Consider the following 24,314-nt stretch of genomic DNA (forward strand, 5'->3'; position numbering starts at 1 on the left):
GGTGCGGCTTATAGTCCAGAAAATAGGGTAACTAAATATTTCTTTGTGGTAATAATCATGTTCTTGTACACCTTTTCATCACCAAGAGTGATTTATTTCTTTAGTGTCAGAACCTTGCAGCAACATTTCTTCTTTTTAAAAACAAACATGAAAACAAAAATATATAATTAGTTACAGTGTTTAAACATGGTAATATAAAAGGGTGAATCCTGCAGGGCCGGGTGGAGGCGGGACAGACTTCATACGGACCAGCAGCTCCAGGGAGGAGACGGTGGGCGGCTGAATGTCAGTGTTTGCTCTTCTTGTTCTTCTTGTGGGAGCGGTGCGGCGACCGGGACCTGGATTTGTCGGCCTTTCGATCCGGCGACGGCGAGCGAGAGTGTTTGGACCTTTTGGGAGACCTCGTCCTGCTGAAACGTACAGAACAATATTCAAAGATTATAAACGAAGCCAAGCGTGATGGAAACAGCGGTAGCTGTAGAAAGGCGTGTCATGCCACTTGCTTTAAGGGAGAGATGCTCCTGGATTTCCGGGGCGGCTCTCTGGAATCACTGCTCCGTTTTCTGTCGCCATCGTCACTTCGTTTGCTTTTTTCTTTATTTTTCCTGTCGTCCTTGGCTCTGTCTTTGGGCCTTGACCTCTCGTTCTTTTCATCTTTTTGAAACTCCTGTAACAAAATGAGGCAAATACATTTTACTGGAGTCGGAGACTTTGGCGTTCTTTTTCTGATTTAAACTTTAAAGGAAGGTTTCCATCGATCATGTAGCCACTACCTGTCTCCAGAGCTGGGTAGAAGAGCCAAAAATTTTACTCAAGTAAAAGTACTGTTACTTCAGAATAATATGACCCAAGTACAAGTAAAAAGTAGTCATCCAAATAATTACGTGAGTAAAAGTAAGAAAAGTACTTGGTGAAAAAAATACTCAAGTACTGAATAACTGTTGAGTAACGTCTGATTTATTTTTCTAACAACCATTCAAACAGACAAAAGTACAAAATAATCATCTTCAGGCAAATTAAATCATTAAATTGTATAAAAAATTAATAGCTTAAATTAAAATAATCTTAAAGTAAATTCAAGTACTTTAATACATAATAAAATAAATAAAATAAAAAAATGAAATTAAGCACAAGTAGTACAAAATGTCAAGCCTTTGTACTTTTCTTTTTTAACCAGGCAGAACTAGAACAAACATGAACTCATAGAAACTCTGTGTGTGTTTGAGTCTGTGTAAATGTGACAAAACATGCAAAAACAAACATTTTTCCCAAAGAATCACCCAGTGATGTCATGAGATTGACGCGTACGCGGATAAAAGGGATAAAAGAAAAGTAACAGCTCAACGTAGCCTAATGTAGCGGAGTAAGAGGAACAGTTTCTTCTTCACAAATCTACTCAAGTAAAAGTATAGTGATTCAAAACTACTCCTAAAAGTACAAAATTTCCCAAAACTTACTCAAGTAATTGTAAACGGAGTAAATGTAACTCGTTACTACCCACTTCTGCATGTCTCACTCACTTGGTCACCAGTAGGTTCATCTAGAACCGTAGACTACCAAGTACTAGGGACACTAACACCTACATCAACACAACTTTTACTGTATTTATCAAGTCTTTGTCAAGTTTGCATAATCCCAGTTAATTAAGAGAAACCCTTCTGAATTTTACAATGATCAATGAGTGCATTTACATTTGAAGTTTAATTCGTCTTTAATTCAGAATTAAAATTAAATCTGATTTAAAATGAGTAAAAATTACCATGTAAACACCTAATTCCGAATGAAAATTCTGAAGTAAGTGGCTGGTTTATTCCGATTTTAAATCCGAATAAAATAAATCCACGATCATGTTTATACTCATTCCTCTTTAAATTAATTCCGGTCTTTCTTTTTGCTCGTTCCCTCGCCCGTCTGTCTCCATGACGCTTATATTCCACGCTGGGCTTGTTTTCTAAACAAAGTTTCAAGATGGCAGCACGCAGTAAACGGTGGTCAAGAGCAGAGACCATTTATTTAATAAATAGCTTGGAGGACCTGGAAATAATTAAAAGAACAGATGGAAACAGGAAACATCAAAATTGTGAGCTTTTCAAAGTCTAGTGGCTACAAATCCAAAAAGGATGCTAGTAATGTGGTCCTCCAAGTTGTTGCTAAGTAAGTTTGTTTTCTTCCAGTTGATGGAATCCAATCAGAACCTTCCCAACCCCCAGACCTTAAGAGGAATTGGATAAAGCCGATCAAACGTGTTTTCCATGTAAACCTCAATTCGGAATTATTATTTCCATGTAAACGCGAAGGAAAATAGTTTAATTCTGAATAATTAATTCCAAATTAAAAAACATCATGTAACCGTGGCCAATGAAACTGTAAATGCTGCAGGCTGAAACACAAGCAGTAGTTGTATTTTCTTTTGAAAATACCCACATTTGACTAAAAGTAAATGCAATTAAATGTTTGTGAATACATTATTCATAGTTTCAGATTTTCCTCCGACCTTTAGCAACAGAACAAAAAGACAAACTGTAAGAGTTGGTTCACAGAAAACCACCCACCTTCTGTAGCAGCTTGTTCCTGTAGTGCGCCACTTGTTTTTGGATGCTCATTCCAGGCTTCCTTTGCCTTTTGCCAGATTCCAACTCATCCTGGATCTTCAAAACCTTTACCTGCGTCACACACATCCCATCAGCTCTACGTGTTCATATATGAAACCACTCAGTTCAGTTGCATTAAATCAACAGTGAGAAAAGGTCGGACACAGAACTACTGTAGGTTCTTGGCCAAAAGGGACTGAGGCTTGATTTTAAGGAGATAATGCGGTGTGGCTAAAAGTTTTAACCTTTAATTCAAATAATCAAGTTGTGAAGGTTGGAATTATTTGTGCAGACAATGAACATGTGCCAACATCTGTAATGCCAGGCAGGAGAAAAATACAAATATTTTAGAGGAGGAAGATTTTTTTTTATTATGCACTTTGAGCACTTTCGAGAAAGTCAAAATGTTGAGAAAAAAAAGTCAAAATTTCGTGAATAAAGTTGAAATGTTGAGAAAAAGGCGAAATTTTGACTTAATTCTTGAAATTGTATTTCAACATGAATCTCGACATTTCGACTTTTTTCTTGAAGTGCACAATATATTAATATACAGGACAGTCTCAGAAAATTAGAATGTTGTGATAAAGTTCTTTATTTTCTGTAATGCAAAAATGTCATACATTCTGGATTCATTACAAATCAACTGAAATATTGCAAGCCTTTTATTATTTTAATATTGCTGATCATGGCTTACAGCTTAAGAAAACTCAAATATCCTATCTCAAAAAATTAGAATATTCTGGGAATCTTAATCTTAAACTGTAAGCCATAATCAGCAATATTAAAATAATAAAAGGCTTGCAATATTTCAGTTGATTTGTAATGAATCCAGAATGTATGACATTTTTGTTTTTTTAAATTGCATTACAGAAAATAAACTTTTCTGAGACAGTCCTGTATATTAATATATAAGTACTAGTGCTGGTTTTTAGTCAGTATTATATACTTTATCTGGAACTTGACTTTCAAACATATCACTAACCAAATCAATCGCTGTATCTCTGATGAAATATCAAAATTCGATATTTTCTCCAAATTGTTCAGCCCTTCTCACAGGAAAGACACTGCAGTCTTTCCGTCTGAGCACTTACCTCCAGCTCCCTCAGCTTCTTCCTTTTACCCTCGGACATTTGAAAACTTCGGAGCGAGCTCTGGAAACCTGCACTGTCGTAGTTGGGGGAGCCGCAGGAACCGGCGCTGCTGTCGCTCTCTGAGCCCTCGTCTTCATCCTGGGACGTGCAACTGTATCCAGGAAAGAGAAATCTGCAGTGTCCATATTGTTTGACAAACCCTTGTATTCTTTTCTCCCACAAATGATGCAACGAAGCTTTACCTAATATTGACTTCATTTTCACCCTCTTCCTCCTTGACGGTGTCCCACTTGGATTCAGTTTTGGCTAAGAAAGAAAAGAGAATGGTGAGCAGGAAGTCTGGGGCTCAGATTGACGAAGCACATCCTGACGTGTCTCACCTTGAGGAAATGTCTCCGTCTCACTCGCCTGCTCCCATTTAGACAGAGGGACTCGGGGAAGAGGACCGCTGCCGTCATCTACTGATGGAACAGAGACACTTGATCAGGAAACCACTCGTGTACAACGTGATTACTGTTCACCGGCTCTTAGTCAGATTCTCAGCTTTATTCATCAGATTAAAAAAAACAAAAATAAAAAACATTCCGGATTTGCATGAAAGATCATGGACATATGAAGGACCTATATTTAAATAGGGCTGGGGATTGATTCAAATGTCAAGAATCGATTAGATTCTTAAGATTCAGAATCGATTATCAAGATTTGATTCCATCCGATTCCGATATTGATTTGGGTTAGTGTTATTAAAACAGTTTTTTGAGCTGTTGCATGAATTATATGACTGTAGTTATGCAACATTAATACTAGTATTATATTGAGATTCAACAGCAAGTATTGGCAGCTGATGATGCTGTAAGGACCAATCAGCTCCCAGAATGCTGATAGAACTGCTTTCAGAAACATCATGGGTCAGAATTATCAAACAGATCCAGGGAGGAAACAGAGACGGATGAAATCAGTTGGATTTTTTCCCACATTCCGTTTTAATTTTTTCCATTTTCGGTCTATTTTTGGTTTGTAACCCCAAGGCAGTATATAAAGTAATGAAATATAGACAATGTATGCAATTATAACTGAAAACTTTAATGTTTTCATACATTTAAACATATTTAAAGGCAAAAACATGGCAGTAATTATTCTCTTGTCCAACAAAACATTCCTTTTTTGGGCATAAACAAAAAAATACCAAAAGTTGTAATGTAATGATGACCAAAAAAAAAAAAGAAAAAAGAAAAAAAAAATCGATCTAGACATATGAATCGATTTTTAGGAATCGATTTAGAATCGGAAAATTGATTTTTCGGGACACTTTGAAAGCGGTGTGTGGTGCACTCACATGGCATTCCATCAATATCATCAATGGAAGCAGCGAGAGGAACGCCGTCGATGTCGTCCACGGGGACTCCGTCCAGGGGGTCCCAGCCCAGCGGGCAGCCGTCCAGGTCCCCCCCAGCTCTGTCCAGAGGCAACCCGTCTAGGTGCACGCTGTCCATCGGTGCACCGTCAAGCTCACGACAAACAGCCTACAAGGAGACACACATGCACATAGTTCAAGAGCTCTGCAGGTTTGTTTTAACCCAGGGGTCGGCAACCCAAAATGTTTTAGAGCCATATTAGACCAAAAACACAAAAAACAAATATGTCTGGAGCCGCAAAAAATGAAAAGTCTTGTATAAGCCTTAGAATGAAGGCAACACATGCTGCATGTATCTATATTAGTTATAACTGGGGGAAGATTTATTTTTTCATTATGCACTTCAAGCAAAAAGTCAAAATGTCGAGCAAAAAGTCGAAATGTCGAGTAAAAAAAAGTCGAAATGTCGAGCAAAAAGTCGAAATGTCAAGCAAAAAGTCGAAATGTCGAGCAAAAAGTCGAAATGTTGAGAAAGTCGAAATGTCGAGCAAAAAGTCGAAATGTAGAGAAAAAAGTCGAAATGTCAAGATTTATTGTTGAAGTACAATCTTGAGAAAAAAGTCGAAATGTCGAGAAAAAAGTCGAAATGTAGAGAAAAAAGTCGAAATGTCAAGATTTATTGTTGAAGTACAATCTTGAGAAAAAAGTCGAAATGTCGAGAAAAAAGTCGAAATGTCGAGAAAAAAGTCGAAATGTTGAGAAAAAAGTCGAAATGTTGAGAAAAAAGTCGAAATGTTGAGAAAAAAGTCGAAATGTCGAGCAAAAAGTCGAAACGTCGAGCAAAAAAAAGTCGAGATGTCGAGAAAAAAGTCGAAATGTCAAGATTTATTGTTGAAGTACAATCTTGAGAAAAAAGTCAAAATGTTGAGAAAAAAGTCGAAATGTGGAGTAAAAAGTTGAAATGTCGAGCAAAAAGTCGAAATGTTGAGAAAGTCGAAATGTTGTCGAGCAAAAAGTCGAAATGTTGAGAAAAAAGTCGAAATGTCGAGATTAAAAAAGGAAAAAGAAAGAAAAAAAGAGAAAGAAAGGAAAAAAAGAAGAATAAAAAAAAAAGGAAAAAAAAGGTCAAACATTTTTGAAAAAGCTCCAGGAGCCACTAGGGCGGCGCTGCAGAGCTGCATGCGGCTCTAGAGCTTGTTGCCGACCCCTGTTTTAACCACAGGCAGCAGTCGTGACTGTAATGAGGAGATAACTCACCTCCACCGCCGCCGGCTCCTCCTCCACCGCTTTGGCGAAGCCCAGGAAGATATTTTGAAGGCGGATTAGATAAGACTCTGGATATATGGCCCACTCCTCCCATGCTCTAAAACAATTCATGACCTTTTGCTGTGGAGACAGGATATAAATTAGTTCTTTCTTTCTTCTGTTCTATTTTAGGTAAATGTCCTTGTGTGAGGCAAATAAACGACATGATTACCTTAAACTGTTCAGCCTGGAGCCTCGCCTGGATGTTTTTATGCGCTGCATTTAGGTCTCTAAATATCTGTGGTAACTTTGTTTCAAAACTAAAAAAACAAAACAAGAACAAGTATTTTAGGTTTATTAGAAGGAGACAAAAGAAAAGCCAGTGTGTGCCTGTGAATGGATGGGAGGTTTCTTACTATTTACGGTAATAGGATGCACCCGCTACTTTGGCACACGAGTTGTGCAAGATATCTGAAACGAGGTACAATCGAGAAATCTGTGGGATTGAGGACAGAAATGTTAGGACGGGTTTGCACAAGTATTAGGCTGAGCACTGAGGACCCCCAAGAGGAAACACTGGAGCTAAAAGCTACAAGACAGCAGGATAAGATAGGCTATGAAGTTAAAATACACACTAAAAGAGTTTAAAAGTACAACATAAAATCCTAAAACAAATGTAAGAACAACTTAAAACCATAAGACCATAAAACCTGGGTTAAAACAACAAGAACAGCTACCGGTAGTTAAAACAAGGATATACAAGAAAGACTAAAAGGAATCAGCTAAAAGCCAAATTAAAAGGGTGAGTCTTGAGCCTTCTTTTAAAAGCATCAACAGTCTCTGCGTTTCCATGCACTCAATAACCCTTTTTAAACCCAAATATTGGCAATAACCCGAATTTGCACGTCCATGTAAACACCAATAACCCCTTTGAATAACCCGAATATGAGCCCTGGGTTACTCCTTTTAAAACTGGAATATTGGGTCATGTAAACGCCAAACGGAACATGAATTTGTTTTCTGCTCATGCTCTGTTCACAAGGAATCCTGGTCTTTTGAGTCCAGGAAGTTCTTATAAACACGGAGAAACACAAGACCAGGAGGAGACTAATCACTTCATAAATGTAATGAAGGATATGAACATTTCTGCATTTGTAGACGGTAGAAAGTACCGGGATAGAAGATTTACAAGAAGGTGAGAGAAAAGTTGCGCGAAGCAGCATTTGTTTTGAATTGGGATACAGGAAGAAGAAGCAGAAATGACGGGAATTGCGTCATCACGTTCTCCGTGCGTCGCTGGTTTGATCCAGATATCCCGAATGATTAATTACCATGTGAACGGAATATTCAGAATGTCTCAGTAACCGGAATATTAGCAATAACCTGAATTTTGACTGCATGTAAACGTAGTCAGTCTCTGCGGCCCTGAGGTTCTCCGGCAGGCTGTTCCACAGACGTGGGCCGTAGTAATGAAATGATGCCTCACCGTGGGTTACGGTTCTAACTTTGGGAATGATTAAAAGGCCGGTGCCGGAGGACCTCAGGGTTTAAAGGGTTAAAGCAGATCAGACATATCAGAAGACCCAAGACTGTTTATAGATTTAAAAACTAATACGAGAACCTTAAAATTGAACATAAGAAGCAAGCAAACCTTTATTTGAAGGGGAGTTTGAAGCAAGGAGAAGGAATCGGTAACGTGTGCGACGACTTCCTCCGCTGCGTCTGCTCGGTCCAGACAGAACAGCATGGCTTTGGCAACGTCGTCTCTGCTGGGAGTGAGCTCTTTCAGAAGGCTCTCCAGTCTCTGTCGGTGCCTGAAGGGCCAAGAACATTCAGCTCGCAACAAAGTTTCTTAAAAAAAATACAAATTCCCAGTATGAGCTCGGCAGACTCACTCAGCTCTGAGTTGGCCTTTCTTCACCTCCTCCTCCGGAGGAAGCTCGTCCTCCACTTCTCTCTCATCCTCCCTCTCAGAGTACGTGTTTAGGATGGGGGGTCTCCACAACGAGCCTCCCCGGAACATACGGAAATCTGTCGTCCTCCACTCTATAAGAGACTCTCCCTGAAGGAAAGATGAATATTAACCACATACATATTATGGATATAGATATGTTATATGTAGGTATGTATATAGATATATTGAGTTGTATTATACGTACAGTATTTGTGTATCTATATCTCTGTTAATACATACTGATTTATAGTTATATGTTGATATATAGATTTATAGTAATTTGTATGTATATAATTGGAGGTAAATATATGAATCAGTGTATATATAGCATATCTACTCTTATATAGTTATTCAAGTATATTGTTAAACCATTGCTGTCTATTGTTCTCTATTATATTGTAGTATTATAGTAAAGTAATGATAATGTAATACAATGCATTATAATTACTTCTGTTAGTACATACATAGTAGCACAACTATAAACTAAAAATGCTGGGAGTTTGTTTTGTTTTGTTTGCTTTGATTTGACTATATTTATATATGGGTCAATGACGTGACGCCTATATTTTCTGAAAAACTGATTTTTTTCAATTTAAAAAAGGTTTAAATGGATAAAACAAATACCATATATATGAACTACCTGTCCCACATATGGACTCACTTGAATTTTACAAAAAATACTAGTTATTTGGGATTTTGTTGTTGTTTTAAGCATCAAAATGTCATGTGGTGCGACCGTCCGACCAGGACTCTTGTTTTGAAAACTTTTTTTGAAATCACTCTAAATGTTTTTAAATCAATCTTTTGTCCTATCTGGCACGATTTCCGAAGTGTCTTGTAGTGTGTAAGATTGCAACACATTTGTATTTATATTTCCATCATAATATACGAACAAAGTTTGACTGATGTCCATTTTATGAAATATCATGAAAAAAACAACCATTTTTGTATAATACTGAAAACCTGTAAAAAAAAAAAAAAAAAAGATGTCAAGATGTTAAGGAAATTAATGTATTTTAATATGAATCATGGTTGCACCACATTACCTTTTTTAAGGCTAGTGCCAATTCATCTTGACAAAAAACTCTGAAATCACTTCATTTAAAATTTTTATATGATTTTTTGTGTACACAACATTCTTAATGTTTGAACTACTGCAATAGATATTCTTTTTTTAATTATTTTAAAATTGACCTGTTGAAAATCCTTATTCGTCATTGACCCATATGCATATAATTGAGTATTATATCACTGTATAGAACAGTTATTAAAGTAGGTATGGGTGTTTTATAAGTAAGCCTATTGAAACTCGTCTTGTTATATGTAAGAATGTATGTAAGATTCAGGGGTAGGACTTGATAAGTGTTTACTTTAATCCTACTCCGTTTCGAGGTTGTTGGTGGATCCGTGAGGTCTGCCCAAGTATATATATATATATATATATATATATATATATATATATATATATATATATATATATATATATATATATATATTTGTATTCTGTTTTTTTTTAACCTTTTTGTACTCTTTTTTTTAATCATGCATGTTTGAAATAAAATCAAAACATACAAGTATGAGAATCTGCATGACAAGTACTCGCAATAGTCTTCAATAGTTTCAGGCAGCAGCTTTTTCTGAAACAGCGCTTTGCTCTGCAAGCTCACCTGGAGGATGGAGAACAGTTTCCAGCGATAATACACGTGATCTTGACTTTTGTTATTAAAAAGGAACCTGAAAAATCAAAGAACAGGTTAATGAAGTAGGCACTTGTTCTCTAAATGCACTTGCAGGACCAACACATGAGCCGGTGGAAAGTACCTACCTGTAATCTGGATTGTTTTTCTCTTTGTTCATTATTATGGCCTCAAACATTGGACCTTCACGCACCACAAACTCTATCATCCTGTGGATGAGGAATAATAGGTTCCTGTGGGAGAAGAGGGTTGTATCAGGCCAGGATTTGTATCTGCAGTCTCGTCTCTCTGTCAGTGACAATGTAACATCTCTGGTACCTTTTTACGATGCATGAAATCTTCTGTCTGACTGTCAGATTGCGTTTAGTTGACGCTAACAGTGTTATTGCATTTCAGTTTCAAAAAATGTGGATGTGACATTCCACTGTGCAACACTGCAAAGTCACAGCCCTTTACACTGCCCAATATACCAGCATATTCTAAGATTTCTGGGTCATTTTGACCATGAGCAGGGGGGGGGGCATAAATCACTAAAGTCACAATATCTATTCAGATTTGATAAATAAACCATTTTCTTTCATTGTTGAGTAAATTCAAGATGCGAAACTCAGATAATAATTGGAAAAATGGGAAATTCAGTGCATGTAAAGTATGAACTACGTCAATGGCAGTGAAGTGGAATCAGTGTGAAGTTTATTAAGTTGTTTGCAGGCCGGAGCTTCAGGAGCTGCATGCTGACCTGCAGTCCCCCCTGATCATCCCACTGCTGCTTCCACCTGTCTGTGTGGATCTCTGCTATATGCTTGATGATGTCCTGGCCTGCCCCCTCTCCTTTCTCTGTTCTTCATTCTCTCTGTCTGTTCTCTCCTTTCCTGCTCGGCAGGAGTTCCCCCCCTTATGATCCAGGCCCTGGTCCAGGTTTCTTCCCTCCTAAAGGGGAGTTTTTCTTGCCACTGTTTGGCTTAAGGTTTTTTTCCCACTGGGGGAGTTTTTACCTGCCATTGTTTATGTAATAATTGCTCGGGGGTTTATGTTCTGGTCTCTGGAAAGATCGTAGAGACAACTTCTGCTGTAATAGACTCTCCGTACACGAACCACCAGGTTCAGGAACAGCTTCTTCCCCATGGCTGTCTCCCTGCTGAACTCTGCCCCCCCCCCCCAGGAAGTGAACGGGGCTAGTACCCACTAACTCTTAGCACTATTCTGCACAACTGTACATAATAAAATTGCACTTGACTTTTTACCAACTACCTCCTTGCACTACTGTAAATACTTCCACACTGTGAATGCTGCAATCACCCATGTATATACTGTAACTCAAATCTGTGTAAATCATATAATCACATCTCATCTGATCGTGATATATATTGTCATTCATTCATATCTGACCTGCACCTTGTAGCAATAGTTATTTATTAATCTGCACTGTGTACATACATATTTATATATATGTATTTGTGTATATATGTGTATATGCTGTACATTGTGTCTATTTCACTGCATAAACACATCCGGTTAGATGCTAACTGCATTTCGTTGCCCTGTACATGTGCAATGACAATAAATCTAATCTAATCTAATAATAGACGCTATATAAATACAATTGAATTGAAGTTGTGTGAGGTCTATGAATAAAGTCAGACTTTCATACAACTCACTAATCTGACCTGGAGCAGTAGATGCTTTACAGGACTGTCTCAGAAAATTAGAATATTGTGATTTTCTGTAATGCAATTACAAAAACAAAAATGTCATACATTCTGGATTCATTACAAATCAACTGAAATATTGCAAGCCTTTTATTATTTTAATATTGCTGATCATGGCTTACAGTTTAAGAAAACTCAAATATCCTATCTCAAAAAATTAGAATATTCGGGGAATCTTAATCTTAAACTGTAAACCATAATCAGCAATATTACAATAATAAAAGGCTTGCAATATTTCAGTTGATTTGTAATGAATCCAGAATGTATGACATTTTTGTTTTTGTTTTTTTTAAATTGCATTACAGAAAATAAAGAACTTTATCACAATATTCTAATTTTCTGAGACCCTCCTGTAAGTTCTGATGACACGATCTGAGCGTCTTCTAGCTGTATCGGTCTGCAGTGTCTCAACCACTCCTCAGGAAACCAGTCGCTTACAAACACATTCACCGCTCTCAACAACGCTATCTGGATGGTGACGGTATGAACACTGAGGCCTTTTGCAGTATCCACTAACTTCCAAAGCGTGCTAGTATTGCAGCGCTCCAGAGAGAGTCTGGTCTGCATGCACAGCTGCATTAGCATCGCTAAACCTGCGTCTCCCTTCCTTCCTCACAATAATCCTGAACAAGATCAGTGGCCTCGGCCTCTGCACACGGGTGTTATGACAGCTGCTCAGTCGTAGTAAGAAGAGTGTGTGTACCTTTCGGTTGGGATAACCACTTTGACTACGGCTTCGGACAGAGTCTGTTTGTGAAGTCAAACCAAATAGTGACAATATTAAAAAGTTGTACTTGTACAGATGAAACACTGCAGGATACATACAGCATAGAAAACCACTATAGCATTCATAATCAGTGAACTGGGGAAGCTTACACAGCTCTACTCCAGTGGGAAGAGAAAAATCTATGTAAAGCTAATTTATGACCAAAAGAAAAATTAAAAAGTAAAAATGCGTACACAGACTGCATTACAGTAATTTGAATCGGTGCATTGTCACAGTCCTGCATCTTACAACAGGGTAGTCCAGGAAGAAATTATTAAAGAGGAATCATTATGACTCAACGTGTCTCCCAAATCTCTGCCATGATTGGTGATATGTCATGCAGATACATTTTTCTTTCTCATGCCTTAGGCGTAGTATTACCTGGGGACCTGTGGCATTAATCCAGTATGAATGTGGAATTTCTGTGATTTGAAAAGTAAAAATTCCACCCCAAATTCCTATTTCAGCTAACACAGCGGTCACTAGGCCTGTGTTCACAAAATCGATTTTCTGATTCTAAATCGATTCTCATATTAATTCCTAAAAATGTATTCATATGTCTAAAGATCGATTTTTAAATTTTTTTTTTCATCATTACATTACAACTTTTGGTATTTTTTTGTCCGAAAAAAGAAATGTTTTGTTGGACACGAGAATAACTGGTGCCATGCCTTTAAATAAAATTTTCTGTTATAATTGCATAAATTGTCCATATTTCATTACTTTATATAATGTCTTGGGGTTACATTTGCATAAAATGCTGAATAGCAAATTCTCAAAAAATTTAAAACCAAAATAGACCGAAAATTGAAAAAATCTAAACGGAATGTGGGAAAACATAAAAGCGATTTCATCCGTCTCTGTTTCCTCCCTGGATCTGTTTGGTAATTCTGACCCACAATGTTTCTGAAAGCAGTTCTATCAGCATTCTGGGAGCTGATTGGTCCTTACAGCATCATTAGCTGCAATGATGATCGATTCTGAATCTTAAGAATCAGAATCGACGTGCACGTTCTCAAAAAGACATTGAACGCGTACACGACCTGGAGTTCTTGCTCTGGCCTTAAGTGGCGCTGGTCCCGGTCTGATACCAGCAGGACACAAGTGACGATGTGGAGGTCGCTGGCGCCGTTTCCTTTGCCGAGATCGCAACCAAAGCAATGTTATAATCTCCTCTTCATCCAATGTTGTCATGTTAACTTGTTAATTGTTCTAATCTGCTACTGCTACTACTGCTGCTACTACCGCTACTACTAAATATTTAATCACTTTTCCAACTGTTGCTCTGCTTCCTGCCCCCAATCGGTCACCGCCGGTACGACGCGCTCTCCTCACGTACTACACGAGCGATGTTGCAGTTGGTGCTGCACTCGAACGGACGTGAACGCAAGCTCAAACAACAAGTATATCTGGGGATTTAGCAGAGTGACTGACAGCTCTGCAGCAGCAGCCGCAACTAACTAACTCACTAACTTACTTACATCCTTGGAGAGGAACGTTAAGGGTACGTTTCTGAAGTTATGCAACTGCATATGTGTGATATGCGTTTTAAATCACTCAAATTTTCTCAACATTTCAACTTTTTTCTTGAAATTGTACTTCAACATTAATCTTGACATTTCTACTTTTTTCTTAACAAAAAATCTTCCTCCTCTAAAATATTTCTCCTGCCTGGCCCTAATACTCTTCCGTACCTCCTACAGTGCAAATGTATGAATTACAGACCGGGTGTCATTTTTAACTTACTGCAGCGTCCCCAGCTAGTACTAGTACCGTGCAAACAGGGCATTAGTCATGAATTCATTTTGCATCAGTTGCTAGCTTAAGTTTTAAAAGGATGTGAGAAGAGGAATTCTATGTTTTGATATTTCCCTGAACGCGTCAGGACTGAAGTCTTTGAAAAGTTAATTATCTGGTTCTAACATTCTTATACAGGTGGTCCTGATCTAGAACACTACCATGACCACCTAAAAGAGATAGTAGTGAGCGGGAGGTGGGACGTACCTTGTCCAGCTCGGTCTTGGACATGCCCAGCGGCTTGGTGAAGTCGTTCCTGAAGCGGTCTCTGGGCTGAGCATTGAAAGGCAGACCGGACTGGGGCGGCGGCGCCGCTCTCACCCCGGCCGGCGTGTAGAGCGGCTGAGGGGGAATACGGGCCGGTTTGCCCCATCCCAGCTTCATCTCAAAACCCATTATTACTTTACCTGTAAAACACATGTCCAAAGTGCCGAACAGTCAGACATCTACGGAAGAGTATTAGGGCCATGCAGGAGAAAAAACATTTGAGAGGGGAAGATTTTTTTTATTGTGCACTGTGTCTAATTCAGAATGGTCATTTTCATTCGGAATTAGGTGTCTACATGGTCATTTTTACTCATTTTAAATCAGATTTAGTTTTAATTCTAAATTAAAGAGGAATTAAACTTCCCATGTAAACGCACTCATTTTCAAGAATAAAGTTGAAATTTTGCCTTTTTTCCTCAACATTTCAACTTTATTCACGAAATTTTAACTTTTTTCTCAAAGTGCATAATGAAAAAAAAATCTTCCTCCTCTAAAATATTATTTTTATTTTTCTCCTGCCTGACCCTAATACTCTTCCGTAGACATCAGCATAATATTGAAGAAAAAATAAAAAAGGAAAAAAACAGTGACTGTACCATCCAGCGCAGCCATGGCCCTCTCTGCATCTTTGCGGGTCATAAAAGCCACGAAGGCTCTGTTGGAAGTCCTGCAGCGCTCCTCGTCGGTCCGGGGCCACATGATCTTCACACTAGCCAGAGGGCCGTATTTACAAAACTCTCTGCAGAGCATCTCCTCGTTCATCTGGAAAAAAGGAATTCAATGTTAAGTACGTACGGAAGCGTATTACATTCACTTGAGAAAAAAAAGAAATCTGCTCTGTTTTTCTGAATTAACAAGTTAATTATCTCATAATTCAGAGAAAAATTTTAATACAGTTTTATTAACTAATACCTTAGATACCATACCTGTATTAACCCTGTTCTGGAAATCATATAGCACTGTTGGAGGCTTATTATTATCACATTTTATAGTTTTATTCTGTTTAACATTTTTTTAAAAGGTATTTGTTTTATTTATTTATCTATTTTTTGTAATGTTTTTATTATATTTTATTGTTGTGGACTGATTCTTTTTTAGCCTTAAAGGGATTGTGACATGAAAAACACATTTTTCTTGATTTTTTGTGTTTTGTTGGGTGTTTTGACATCAATTACACCCAAAAAACAACGAACTTTTAACATTCAGTGTATTGTGTGCTTTCTGGGATTTTCCGCATAACTGTGCAAAAACGGCGCATCTGGTTTGCTGGCGGGCCGTTACGTAACGGCCCGCTAAATCACCGCCCCCTCCATCCAGCTCCTGCCTCCTCTCCTCTCCAGCGCACCATAAAGGCTGATTTATGGTTCCGCGTTACACCGACGCAGAGCCTACGGCGTAGGGTTACGCGGCGACGCGCACCGTACGCTGCGCCGATTTAACGCGGAACCATAAATTAGGCTTAACACGGAGCTGTTTAGTGTTTAGAGTCTCTTTTGTTCTAATCACCGGAGGAAAACTGCTAAGAACACCCGCGGCCACTGACTGGACTTAAGATAAGGTGACACTGCTGCTTGCATGCCTTTATTTTTATGATTGTTTGCTGTGGTTCGCCCTCCTGCTTTTCCGTGCATGCTTCGCCTGTCTCTCCCGGCTCTCTCCGACGCCGCTGTGAGCGTATGGCTGGAGGAGGAGGAGGTTTGGAGGAGGAGCGGAGCAATGATTGACAGGAAAGGGGCAAAAGGAAGCATTTTTCACGGCGAAAAAAAACACTGTAATAAAAAGCCAGGAAAAGAGTACTAGAGTGAATATTTTCTTGTTACACTCTTTTAGACACATTTGAGGGATGTTGGCCAAGACTTTTAATAGTGTTAAAAGCATGTTAAAAATGATGTCACAATACCTTTAATCCTTGAACTTTTATCATTATTTAATTTTAATTAACTATATGTCAGTGTGCATTGGTCTCCCAGTTTTAATTTTTTTGTTTTTTATTACGCTTATTTTTCAGTCAAAATGTCAAAGCACTTTGTATTTCATGTTCCTGGATGAAAGGAGCTATATACTGTAAATAAAATTTGATTGATTGATAAGCAGCAGCAACCGTAGGCTTCTCCATGCAGGTCACGTGAGAGCTTCTCGCAGGTTGGAAGCAGAGCAGATTTTTTTTTTTTTTTCATTAAAACCTCTCTCGGAATTCTGAGATAATGATCTTGTTAATTCAGAAAAACAGAGCAGATTTTTTGTCTGAAGTGAAAGCAATACGCTTCCGTATGTCCGTATCCCATCTCTCAAAGCCCATAAAAGCCAGTGTATGACTTTACCTTTGGACTGATGCAGTTAATGTAGATGTTGGTGGTGACGGGCACCGTCAGGTCATCGTACAGCACTGTGGGGGGAAAACAGCAGCAAACTTTTACTAATGCTCAACAAACAAAGCACTGACGTTCAAAGCAAAACTCTCACTTGATCGTCCCGATAATGACAAGTCCAGATCTGCTGATCCTCCCCCTTCTCCACCTCCCCCAGTGTCACATTTCTTCTTTTTATGCCTTTCCTCTCGCTCTTCTTGTATTCTGTATTCCCCCCCCAGACATCAACGGTCAAAATGATACCATCACATTTCCACTGTAGCAGATTTATCACTTTTTCAAAAACACTTACAGCTTAAGTTCCTCTTTGAACAGCTCAAGATTACTCTTCTTCTTTTCATCTGCCTTTTTTTTAAATACCTGTTCATCAACCACAAAGCAATTACACTTAATACATTTTATCCTTATTGTACAATTTGACAAAACTGGGAAATCGAGACCAACATTTGGAAATCAGTCAATGATCACAGAATCATTTTCAGTTCTACTTAAATGACTAAATGTGAAATGTAAAAGACAGAGTGCAAACGTACCGCTTTTTTACTTTCAGCTGAAGATGTCGGTGACATGTGCTGAGGCGCAGGGCTAAACTTGGTAGCAGGTCGGTACAGTTTACTTCTCTTGGCGTCTGCTGCTTCCTCCTCTGCAGAAAGTAGACCCAACACCAACACACACACACACACAAACACCACTGACTTCTTAAAAGATTGCAGCAAATCTGTGGAAACTATAATTAACGGAGCTCTCCGTTCTCAGAGTGCAGGTTTACTCGTAGTTCCTAGAGTATCCAAATGTAGATTTGGAGGGCGGGCGTTCTGCTATCAGGAACCATTACTATGGAACCAACTTCCAATCTGGGTTAAGGAGACTGACACCACCTCCACCTTTAAAACTAAACTTAAAACATTTCTGTTTAGTAAAGCCTATAGTTAGTGTTAGTAAACCTCTAGTTAGTGTTTAGTAAACCTCTAGTTAGTGTTTAGTAAACCTCTAGTTAGTGTTTAGTAAACCTCTAGTTAGTGTTAGTAAACCTCTAGTTAGTGTTTAGTAAACCTTTAGTTAGTGTTAGTTAATTAATCGACGATCAGAAAATTCGTTAGTTGCAGCCCTATTGCATAATGAGTAATTCCAGAGTAAAATAACGCTATATTTTCAACATGAAGACTTTATTGATCTCCCAGAGGAGAAATTCAATCGCGCAGCAGCCAAACACACACATGCTCAACGGTTTATACAAAAGAATTTAAATAGAAATAACCAATAAATAGCTAAATAATTAAAGAAAAAAAAGAGCAATATAAAATGTAGAAAAATTAGCAATGTACAAGAGAAAAAATAGTAAACACAAAAAAACCGGATAATATTTACATGTGCAAAAATACGTGAGGTATTTAGCGGGCAAAGGTTATTGCACTTTCAAAGAGACATGTTATTGCACTCGGGTGGCTACAGTTGGTTATTATAAAGTATGTATATATATATATATATATATATATATATATATATATATAGCTACAGTAACTCAATCCAACAACTAATGTCCCATTGCTCCTTCAACTTGCTACACAAAAAAGGAGGCTGCAAGGTAGTGCTGCATAACTTCCTGCGCTGGCTTTTAGTAGTTCAACATAAGGTCTAAAAGACAAATCAGTGTCACTTACAGACAATGGAAATGCAAGTATTTGAGAAATAAAACTGAAAGTCTTTTATTTTTTAGTTTGATGCATGAGCTCAGTTTGTTGCGTTTCCTAGTGTGAGCTCTCAGGACGGGCATTCTTTCATACAATAAGAACATATTTAAAAAAAAGGTCAAATTTATATTTGATAGTCCATGCAGAAAAAGGGGTGATGCAAATGCAAATAGTCTGGGGCTCTTCAGTCACGGCTGCTCACCTTTAGTTGCATTTACAATTCCTCCATGTACAAAAGTCTTCACTCTGCTTTTCTCACTGGCCTCGAATGATGCTAGGAATTCTTCAAAAACCTCTGCTGCTTTCTCTTCCTCCTACAGCATCACACAGACACAGGATAAGGTGGATTTAGTAGAATGCATAGCTCAATCATTTATCATCATATTATTACTAAACAGTCTCTACAAGCCTCAAAGCACATATCTATCTCCATACCTTTTTCTTCAGCTTTTCTTGTTCTTTTTTGGTGAGTGGTTTGATCGGAGCTGCTGGTTTTCCCTTTTTATCCGCCATTTTTAAACTGCAAACAAAAGGAAAAGGGTTAGAAAATACAAAGGTAGGAAATTGATGTCAAAATAACATTCCACTACTGGAGGGAAGTAAGCACAGTACATTTGACTGATTTACCATTAAAACACACCTAGATTACTTTAGTTATGAGGATATTATGTACAATGTAGTCAAAAACTATTTAGGAACCCTATTTATGTGAGGCATAGGTTTCTAGGAAATGAGTGTTAGTTAGTGTTAACAATATATTTTTATTATGTAATATAAAAGGTTCCATTACAAAAATTAAAAATGCTCTTTTTCCATTCAGATCTAGTATCGACAGCTATCTGCAAAATCTTTGTAAAAGGAGGACAATATAAAGACTCTGAAGGAACAGAATCATACAGTCAGATGGGGAAAAAAATATCCTTGAGCAGTTTCTGGCTTTCCAACAAAGCAAAGATTAAAAAAAAACAACAACAAAAAACAAAACAAAAAAACTTTCAACCGAAGAGATCAAATGTATGAAAACGAAATCTATGTTTTGAACTGGTGTTGTGACTCGTCTGGATGTCCAATGAACTATACTTCTTTAAATAAGTAAAGTAGTAGTCACAAAGAATCAATGATGAGACAGATTCAGCTGGTTCACCGGCCACTGATGGTTTATTGTAGGGAAACAATGTACCGGTACCATGCATTGAGAAGTAGCTCCGGAGCTAAATCTGAAGTTTCACTTGAAAGTGTTCTACCTTTTTATACAGTTCGGGGCCTGAGGTTACTCCTCCCCGGGCCCCTCCTATCATTTAGCATATTTCCTCCAATTTTCCACAGTTATGTATTATCTATTAATTTTACCGGAAGTCAGACAAATAGTCCTGTTTTTTAAAAAGCCAGTCATCAATGCCCTCCTACTCAGCGGGTACTTCCCATAAGAAAATCCCTCCTCACATTGCGACCGTGAGAGACTATATATATACACAGGACTGTCTCAGAAAATTAGAATATTGTGATAAAGTCCTTTATTTTCTGTAAGGCAAAAATGTCATACATTCTGGATTCATTACAAATCAACTGACATATTGCAAGCCTTTTATTATTTTAACATTGCTGATCATGGCTTACACCTTAAGAAAACTAAAATATCCTATCTCAAAAAGTTACAACATTCTGGGAATCTTAATCTTAAACTGTAAGCCATAATCAGCAATATTAAAATAATAAAAGGCTTGCAATATATCAGTTGATTTGTAATGAATCCAGAATGTATGACATTTTTGTTTTTTTTTTTAAATTACATTACAGAAAATAAAGAACTTTATCACAATATTCTAATTTTCTGAGACAGTCCTTATATATATATATATATATATATATATATATATATATGGCCTGAAGGCCGTACATCAATATCCCAATCACATGCTTTGAGGTCAATCACAGTTTAGGGTTATTCAAAGTTTAGTGAGTTGCAAACTGGGGTTACATACAGGTTACAGACACATAGATCAGTATTATACTTGAGAACTGCCCAGGTGTTTCTCTCCCGGCTTCAGTGTTTGGACTTGAAAACATTCTACGTCTAATAGCATTCAATCAAATGATTATTAGTCCATCTACCACTACAGTGGCCAGGCTGAAGCCCAGACCTAAATCTCACTGGCAGTCTTTGGAGGGAGTAGAGACTAGCGAATAAGAGAAAGCCAAACTCAACCTGAGGACCATCAGGAACAGGGCAGAAAAAGAAAATCCTCATGGAAAGTGTGGGAAGTTATAGGAAGTGACACAAGTAACAGAGGAAGGGTGTGAAGGTTATGAGCATAGCATTAACAAAAATAGAGAAAAACTAAAGTAATCTCCATCCTTGGTCACTTTTTTTTTTATCTGTCTTAGTTTTTTTATCTGTTTTTTTTTTATCTGTCTTAGTAAGAAAAACACCTAACTCAAGATATGGTATGTGTATGACCAGAGGTGTCAAGTAACAAAGTACAAATACTCCGTTACCTTACTTAAGTAGAAATTTTGGTTATCTGTACTTCACTGGAGTAATTATTTTTCAGACGAATTTTTACTTTAACACTTACATTTTCACGCAATTATCTGTACTTTTTACTCCTTACATTTTAAAAACAGCCTCGTTACTCTATTTCATTTCGGCCTTTAAAAAAAAAACAGTTAAATTGCTCCATCCGGATAGAGTGAATTTGGTTGTGGTTGTTTCAGATGTTCTTGTCCAGTTTTGTTCTTACATCCGTTCCCTCAGATTCCTGCAACTAAACTTGGATGTACATTCCAATAAAGGTTAGGATAAATGATAACATGCCTCTGAAGTTTGACTTTTTGCACCATTACGATACTTATAGACAACTAGTCATCATATCTCCTGCTCTCTGAAACACATGTTAATGCTCAATAGTACACATATATGGTTCTTTAATATATTTGCATTATACTAAGAAGCATTCATTTTCAATGTACTTTTATACTTTTACTTGAGTAAAAAACTTGAGTTGATACTTCAACTTCTACAGGAGTATTTTTAAACTCTAGTATCTATACTTCTACCTGAGTAATGAATGTAAATACTTTGACACCTCTGTATATGACTGACTTGTACTTGATCCTTGGTAGGGACAGAAGTTAAAAATGCACAAAAGTCTGGTCCTGTAGACCAGACTGCAGATCAAACTGGTAACCCTCAGGGTTTTAAATGTAGTCCTCTTTCTTATTTGTTTCTTTTCTGCATTTGAGTTTGACAATCCAGTGATAATAATAATAATAACAGATGTAAGAACTGCCCAGAGAGATGCTAAAAACAAAACAATGACATGTAGGGATGAGCCACTTTTATCCTACATATACATAGATATATATATAGATATAGATAGATATAGATATATATGTGTGTATAAATATATCTGCTGCTAGCACAGACGCAGTCTGCTCTCAGGCCTGGGAGCTAACGGAGCTAAAGCCTGATTTATGGTTCCGCGTTAAATCGACGGCGTACCCTACGGCGTAGGGTACGCGGCAACGCGCACCGCACGGCGAGTGCTCTGCGTCGGTGTGACGCGGAACCATAAATCAGCCTTCACGGTAGCTTAGCTGCTGCTGGGCTCCACTCAGGTAGGCGGCTAGCGTTAGCATCTAACACAGTATCGTATCTGAGCCCGACCGTGGTCCTGGTCCAGGTCCAGGTCCTGGTCCTGGTACCTGGTGTATCTACTCACCACCGTTAGTTAGCGCTGAACGCACAACAGAGACCAATCCATCCCCTGAACTGCTAACACAAGTGTTTACTGTGACGCCACCACGCAGGACCGTCCACCACACTGGCATCCACACAGCTACACATCTACACATCCATCAATCACACCTCCATCATCCACACCTCCACCCCCCCCCGTACCTCAGTCTGCTCTGCTACCGCTTCAACATGTTTTTCTCTCTCCGTTAGAATCTGTCTGTCTGGCACTACGAGCACCAGGATGAGAGGAATATCCCCCGGTGAGAGGAGAGGAGGCTCCGCCCCTTCTGCTGAAGACACGCCCCTCCTGATGTAGCCCCGCCCCTTCAGCTGAAGCCCCGCCTCTTCTAATGAGGCCCCGCCTCTTCTACTGAAGCCCCGCCCCTCCTACTGAAGACACGCCCCTTCTACTGAAGTCCTGCCCCTCCTCATGTTGCCCCGCCCCTTCTACTGATGCCCCGCCCCTTTTCTACGGAAGCCCCACCCCTCCTACTGAAGACACGCCCCTTGTACTGAAGCCCCGCCCCTTGTACTGCTGCCATGCCCCTTCTACGGAAGCCCCGCCCCTCCTGCTACTGCCCCGCCCCTTCTACAGAAGCCCCGCCCCTCCTGCTACTGCCCCGCCCCTTCTACTGAAGTCCCGCCCCTTCTACTGCTGCCCCGCCCCTTCTACTGAAGCCCCGCCCCTCCTTTCATGACGGAGGCAGACTCGCTTTAAATAACTAATTTAGTTTTCCATGCAAAATTTAATCTTAAAGGAGCTTGAGGCTCCTTTTAAGAAATGAGACTCTCTAGCGCCACCCTTCACCACGACGGCCGTTGGGGGTACTGCAGCCAACAGTGAAGCCGGCACGGGAGAACGGGGAGAACGCACATGCAGCGTCATGTGACGTCACATCCGCAGGACAGCGCAGGAAATTCCGGCCCAGAATTGCAGCACATTTTGCAGCACACAGCCTGTTCAAGGCAAAGGAGAGATACACTAGAGGGCTCATTCGTTTTGGTTTGGAACGCTTCATCTGACATTATTACTAGAAAACTTAAAACGTATACGAATTTTTTTCATAAATCCTGCCCCATGCTCCTTTAAAGTGTTTTCTTGTGGTAATTTATTGTGTGACTTTTTTTTTTTGTTTAATCGTTAAACAAGATTGATTTGAGCAGAAGTAGCCATGACCAGTGGTAGATTTTTGTTAGCAAGGGGCTATTTCTGAATCAGAATAAGTATCATGTTTATTTGGCCAAGTCAGGTCAAACCAGATGGGAATTTGTTCAAACACGTTGTATAAAAGTAACAATTATGTTTAAACGTTGGCCTGAAGGGTGAGGGCCTCCTGGCCACGTGTCCGGCCTGGACCGGGTGGCCGGGGATTGCCTGGGTCGCGGTCCACCGCGGGATCCCTGGCTGCTTCTTCCCCCGCCGCCGGGGGGGGGGGGGGTGCTCGCAGGCGGTGGGTTGCCTCCCTCCTACTTCTCCCCTCTGTGGGGTTGCTGGTGGCCTGGGTTCCGGGTTCTTCCGTGACGGCCTCTGGTCTTGCGGGTGGCAGGGTTGCCCCCCCCCCTCCCCCACTATAGATACACTTCAGGTGGAGCTTTGTTTGGTTTATTACACACACACACACACACACACACACACACACACACACACACACACACACACACACACACACACACACACACACACACACACACACACACACACACACACACTCATAGCCACAAATAAACATAAAATTCAGAATCCAATTTAAAATGTTATTACTTGCGTATAAATCCCAAAACGGCTTAGCTCAGCAATATTTGCAAGACCTGATAGTGCCTTATGTTCCTGGCAGAGCTCTCCGTTCTCGGAGTGCAGGTTTACTCGTAGTTCCTAGAATCAGAATCAGAATCAGCTTTATTGGCCAAGTTTGAATATTGCCCAACAAGGAATTTGACTCTGGTTATTTCGCTCACTGTACCCAGATTTAAAAGTAGCAACAGTAAATAACAAATGTACAGTAAATAAACAAATGTGGCACTTATTAACATATATACGATTAAA

The 24,314-nt window shown here is 39.0% G+C and overlaps 1 protein-coding gene across 4 annotated transcripts; it reads right to left on the reverse strand.

Annotated features, from left to right (window-relative positions):
• Positions 1–72: 72 nt before the first annotated feature.
• zgc:163098 (uncharacterized protein LOC100037380 homolog) lies at positions 73–22,550 on the reverse strand. 4 transcript variants are annotated; one of them, XM_061739653.1, is made up of 24 exons: positions 22,433–22,550; positions 18,967–19,051; positions 18,734–18,845; positions 17,374–17,483; positions 17,133–17,200; positions 16,935–17,044; positions 16,793–16,857; positions 15,068–15,233; positions 14,412–14,611; positions 12,345–12,388; positions 10,061–10,165; positions 9,903–9,969; positions 8,177–8,343; positions 7,933–8,095; positions 6,698–6,777; positions 6,514–6,601; positions 6,294–6,422; positions 5,019–5,205; positions 4,063–4,140; positions 3,925–3,988; positions 3,683–3,833; positions 2,553–2,663; positions 504–667; positions 73–410 (listed from the first exon to the last, which is right to left on the reverse strand). In XM_061739653.1, exons 2-24 carry the CDS (start codon positions 19,042–19,044, stop codon positions 287–289), a joined length of 2,631 nt encoding a protein of 876 aa, XP_061595637.1. In that variant the 5' UTR covers positions 19,045–19,051; positions 22,433–22,550; the 3' UTR covers positions 73–286. The 4 variants fall into 4 exon arrangements, with proteins under 4 accessions (XP_061595637.1, XP_061595636.1, XP_061595634.1 ...); XM_061739652.1 differs by having other exon boundaries at positions 73–407; positions 4,063–4,143; XM_061739650.1 differs by having other exon boundaries at positions 4,063–4,143.
• Between the last annotated feature and the right edge of the window lie 1,764 nt (positions 22,551–24,314).

Source organism: Cololabis saira, chromosome 14 (assembly GCF_033807715.1).
Source record: "Cololabis saira isolate AMF1-May2022 chromosome 14, fColSai1.1, whole genome shotgun sequence".
Classification (NCBI taxonomy): Eukaryota; Metazoa; Chordata; class Actinopteri; order Beloniformes; family Belonidae; genus Cololabis; species Cololabis saira.

Excerpts from the sequence above, each read along its gene's own strand:
- zgc:163098 (XM_061739650.1), bottom strand. The coding sequence starts at position 19,044 with ATGGCGGATAAAAAGGGAAAACCAGCAGCTCCGATCAAACCACTCACC. Across the intron at positions 3,989-4,062 it reads GACGGAGACATTTCCTCAAG|CCAAAACTGAATCCAAGTGG; the intron begins GTGAGACACGTC and ends TTTCTTTCTTAG. Across the intron at positions 411-503 it reads AGGAGCATCTCTCCCTTAAA|CAGGACGAGGTCTCCCAAAA; the intron begins GCAAGTGGCATG and ends TGTACGTTTCAG.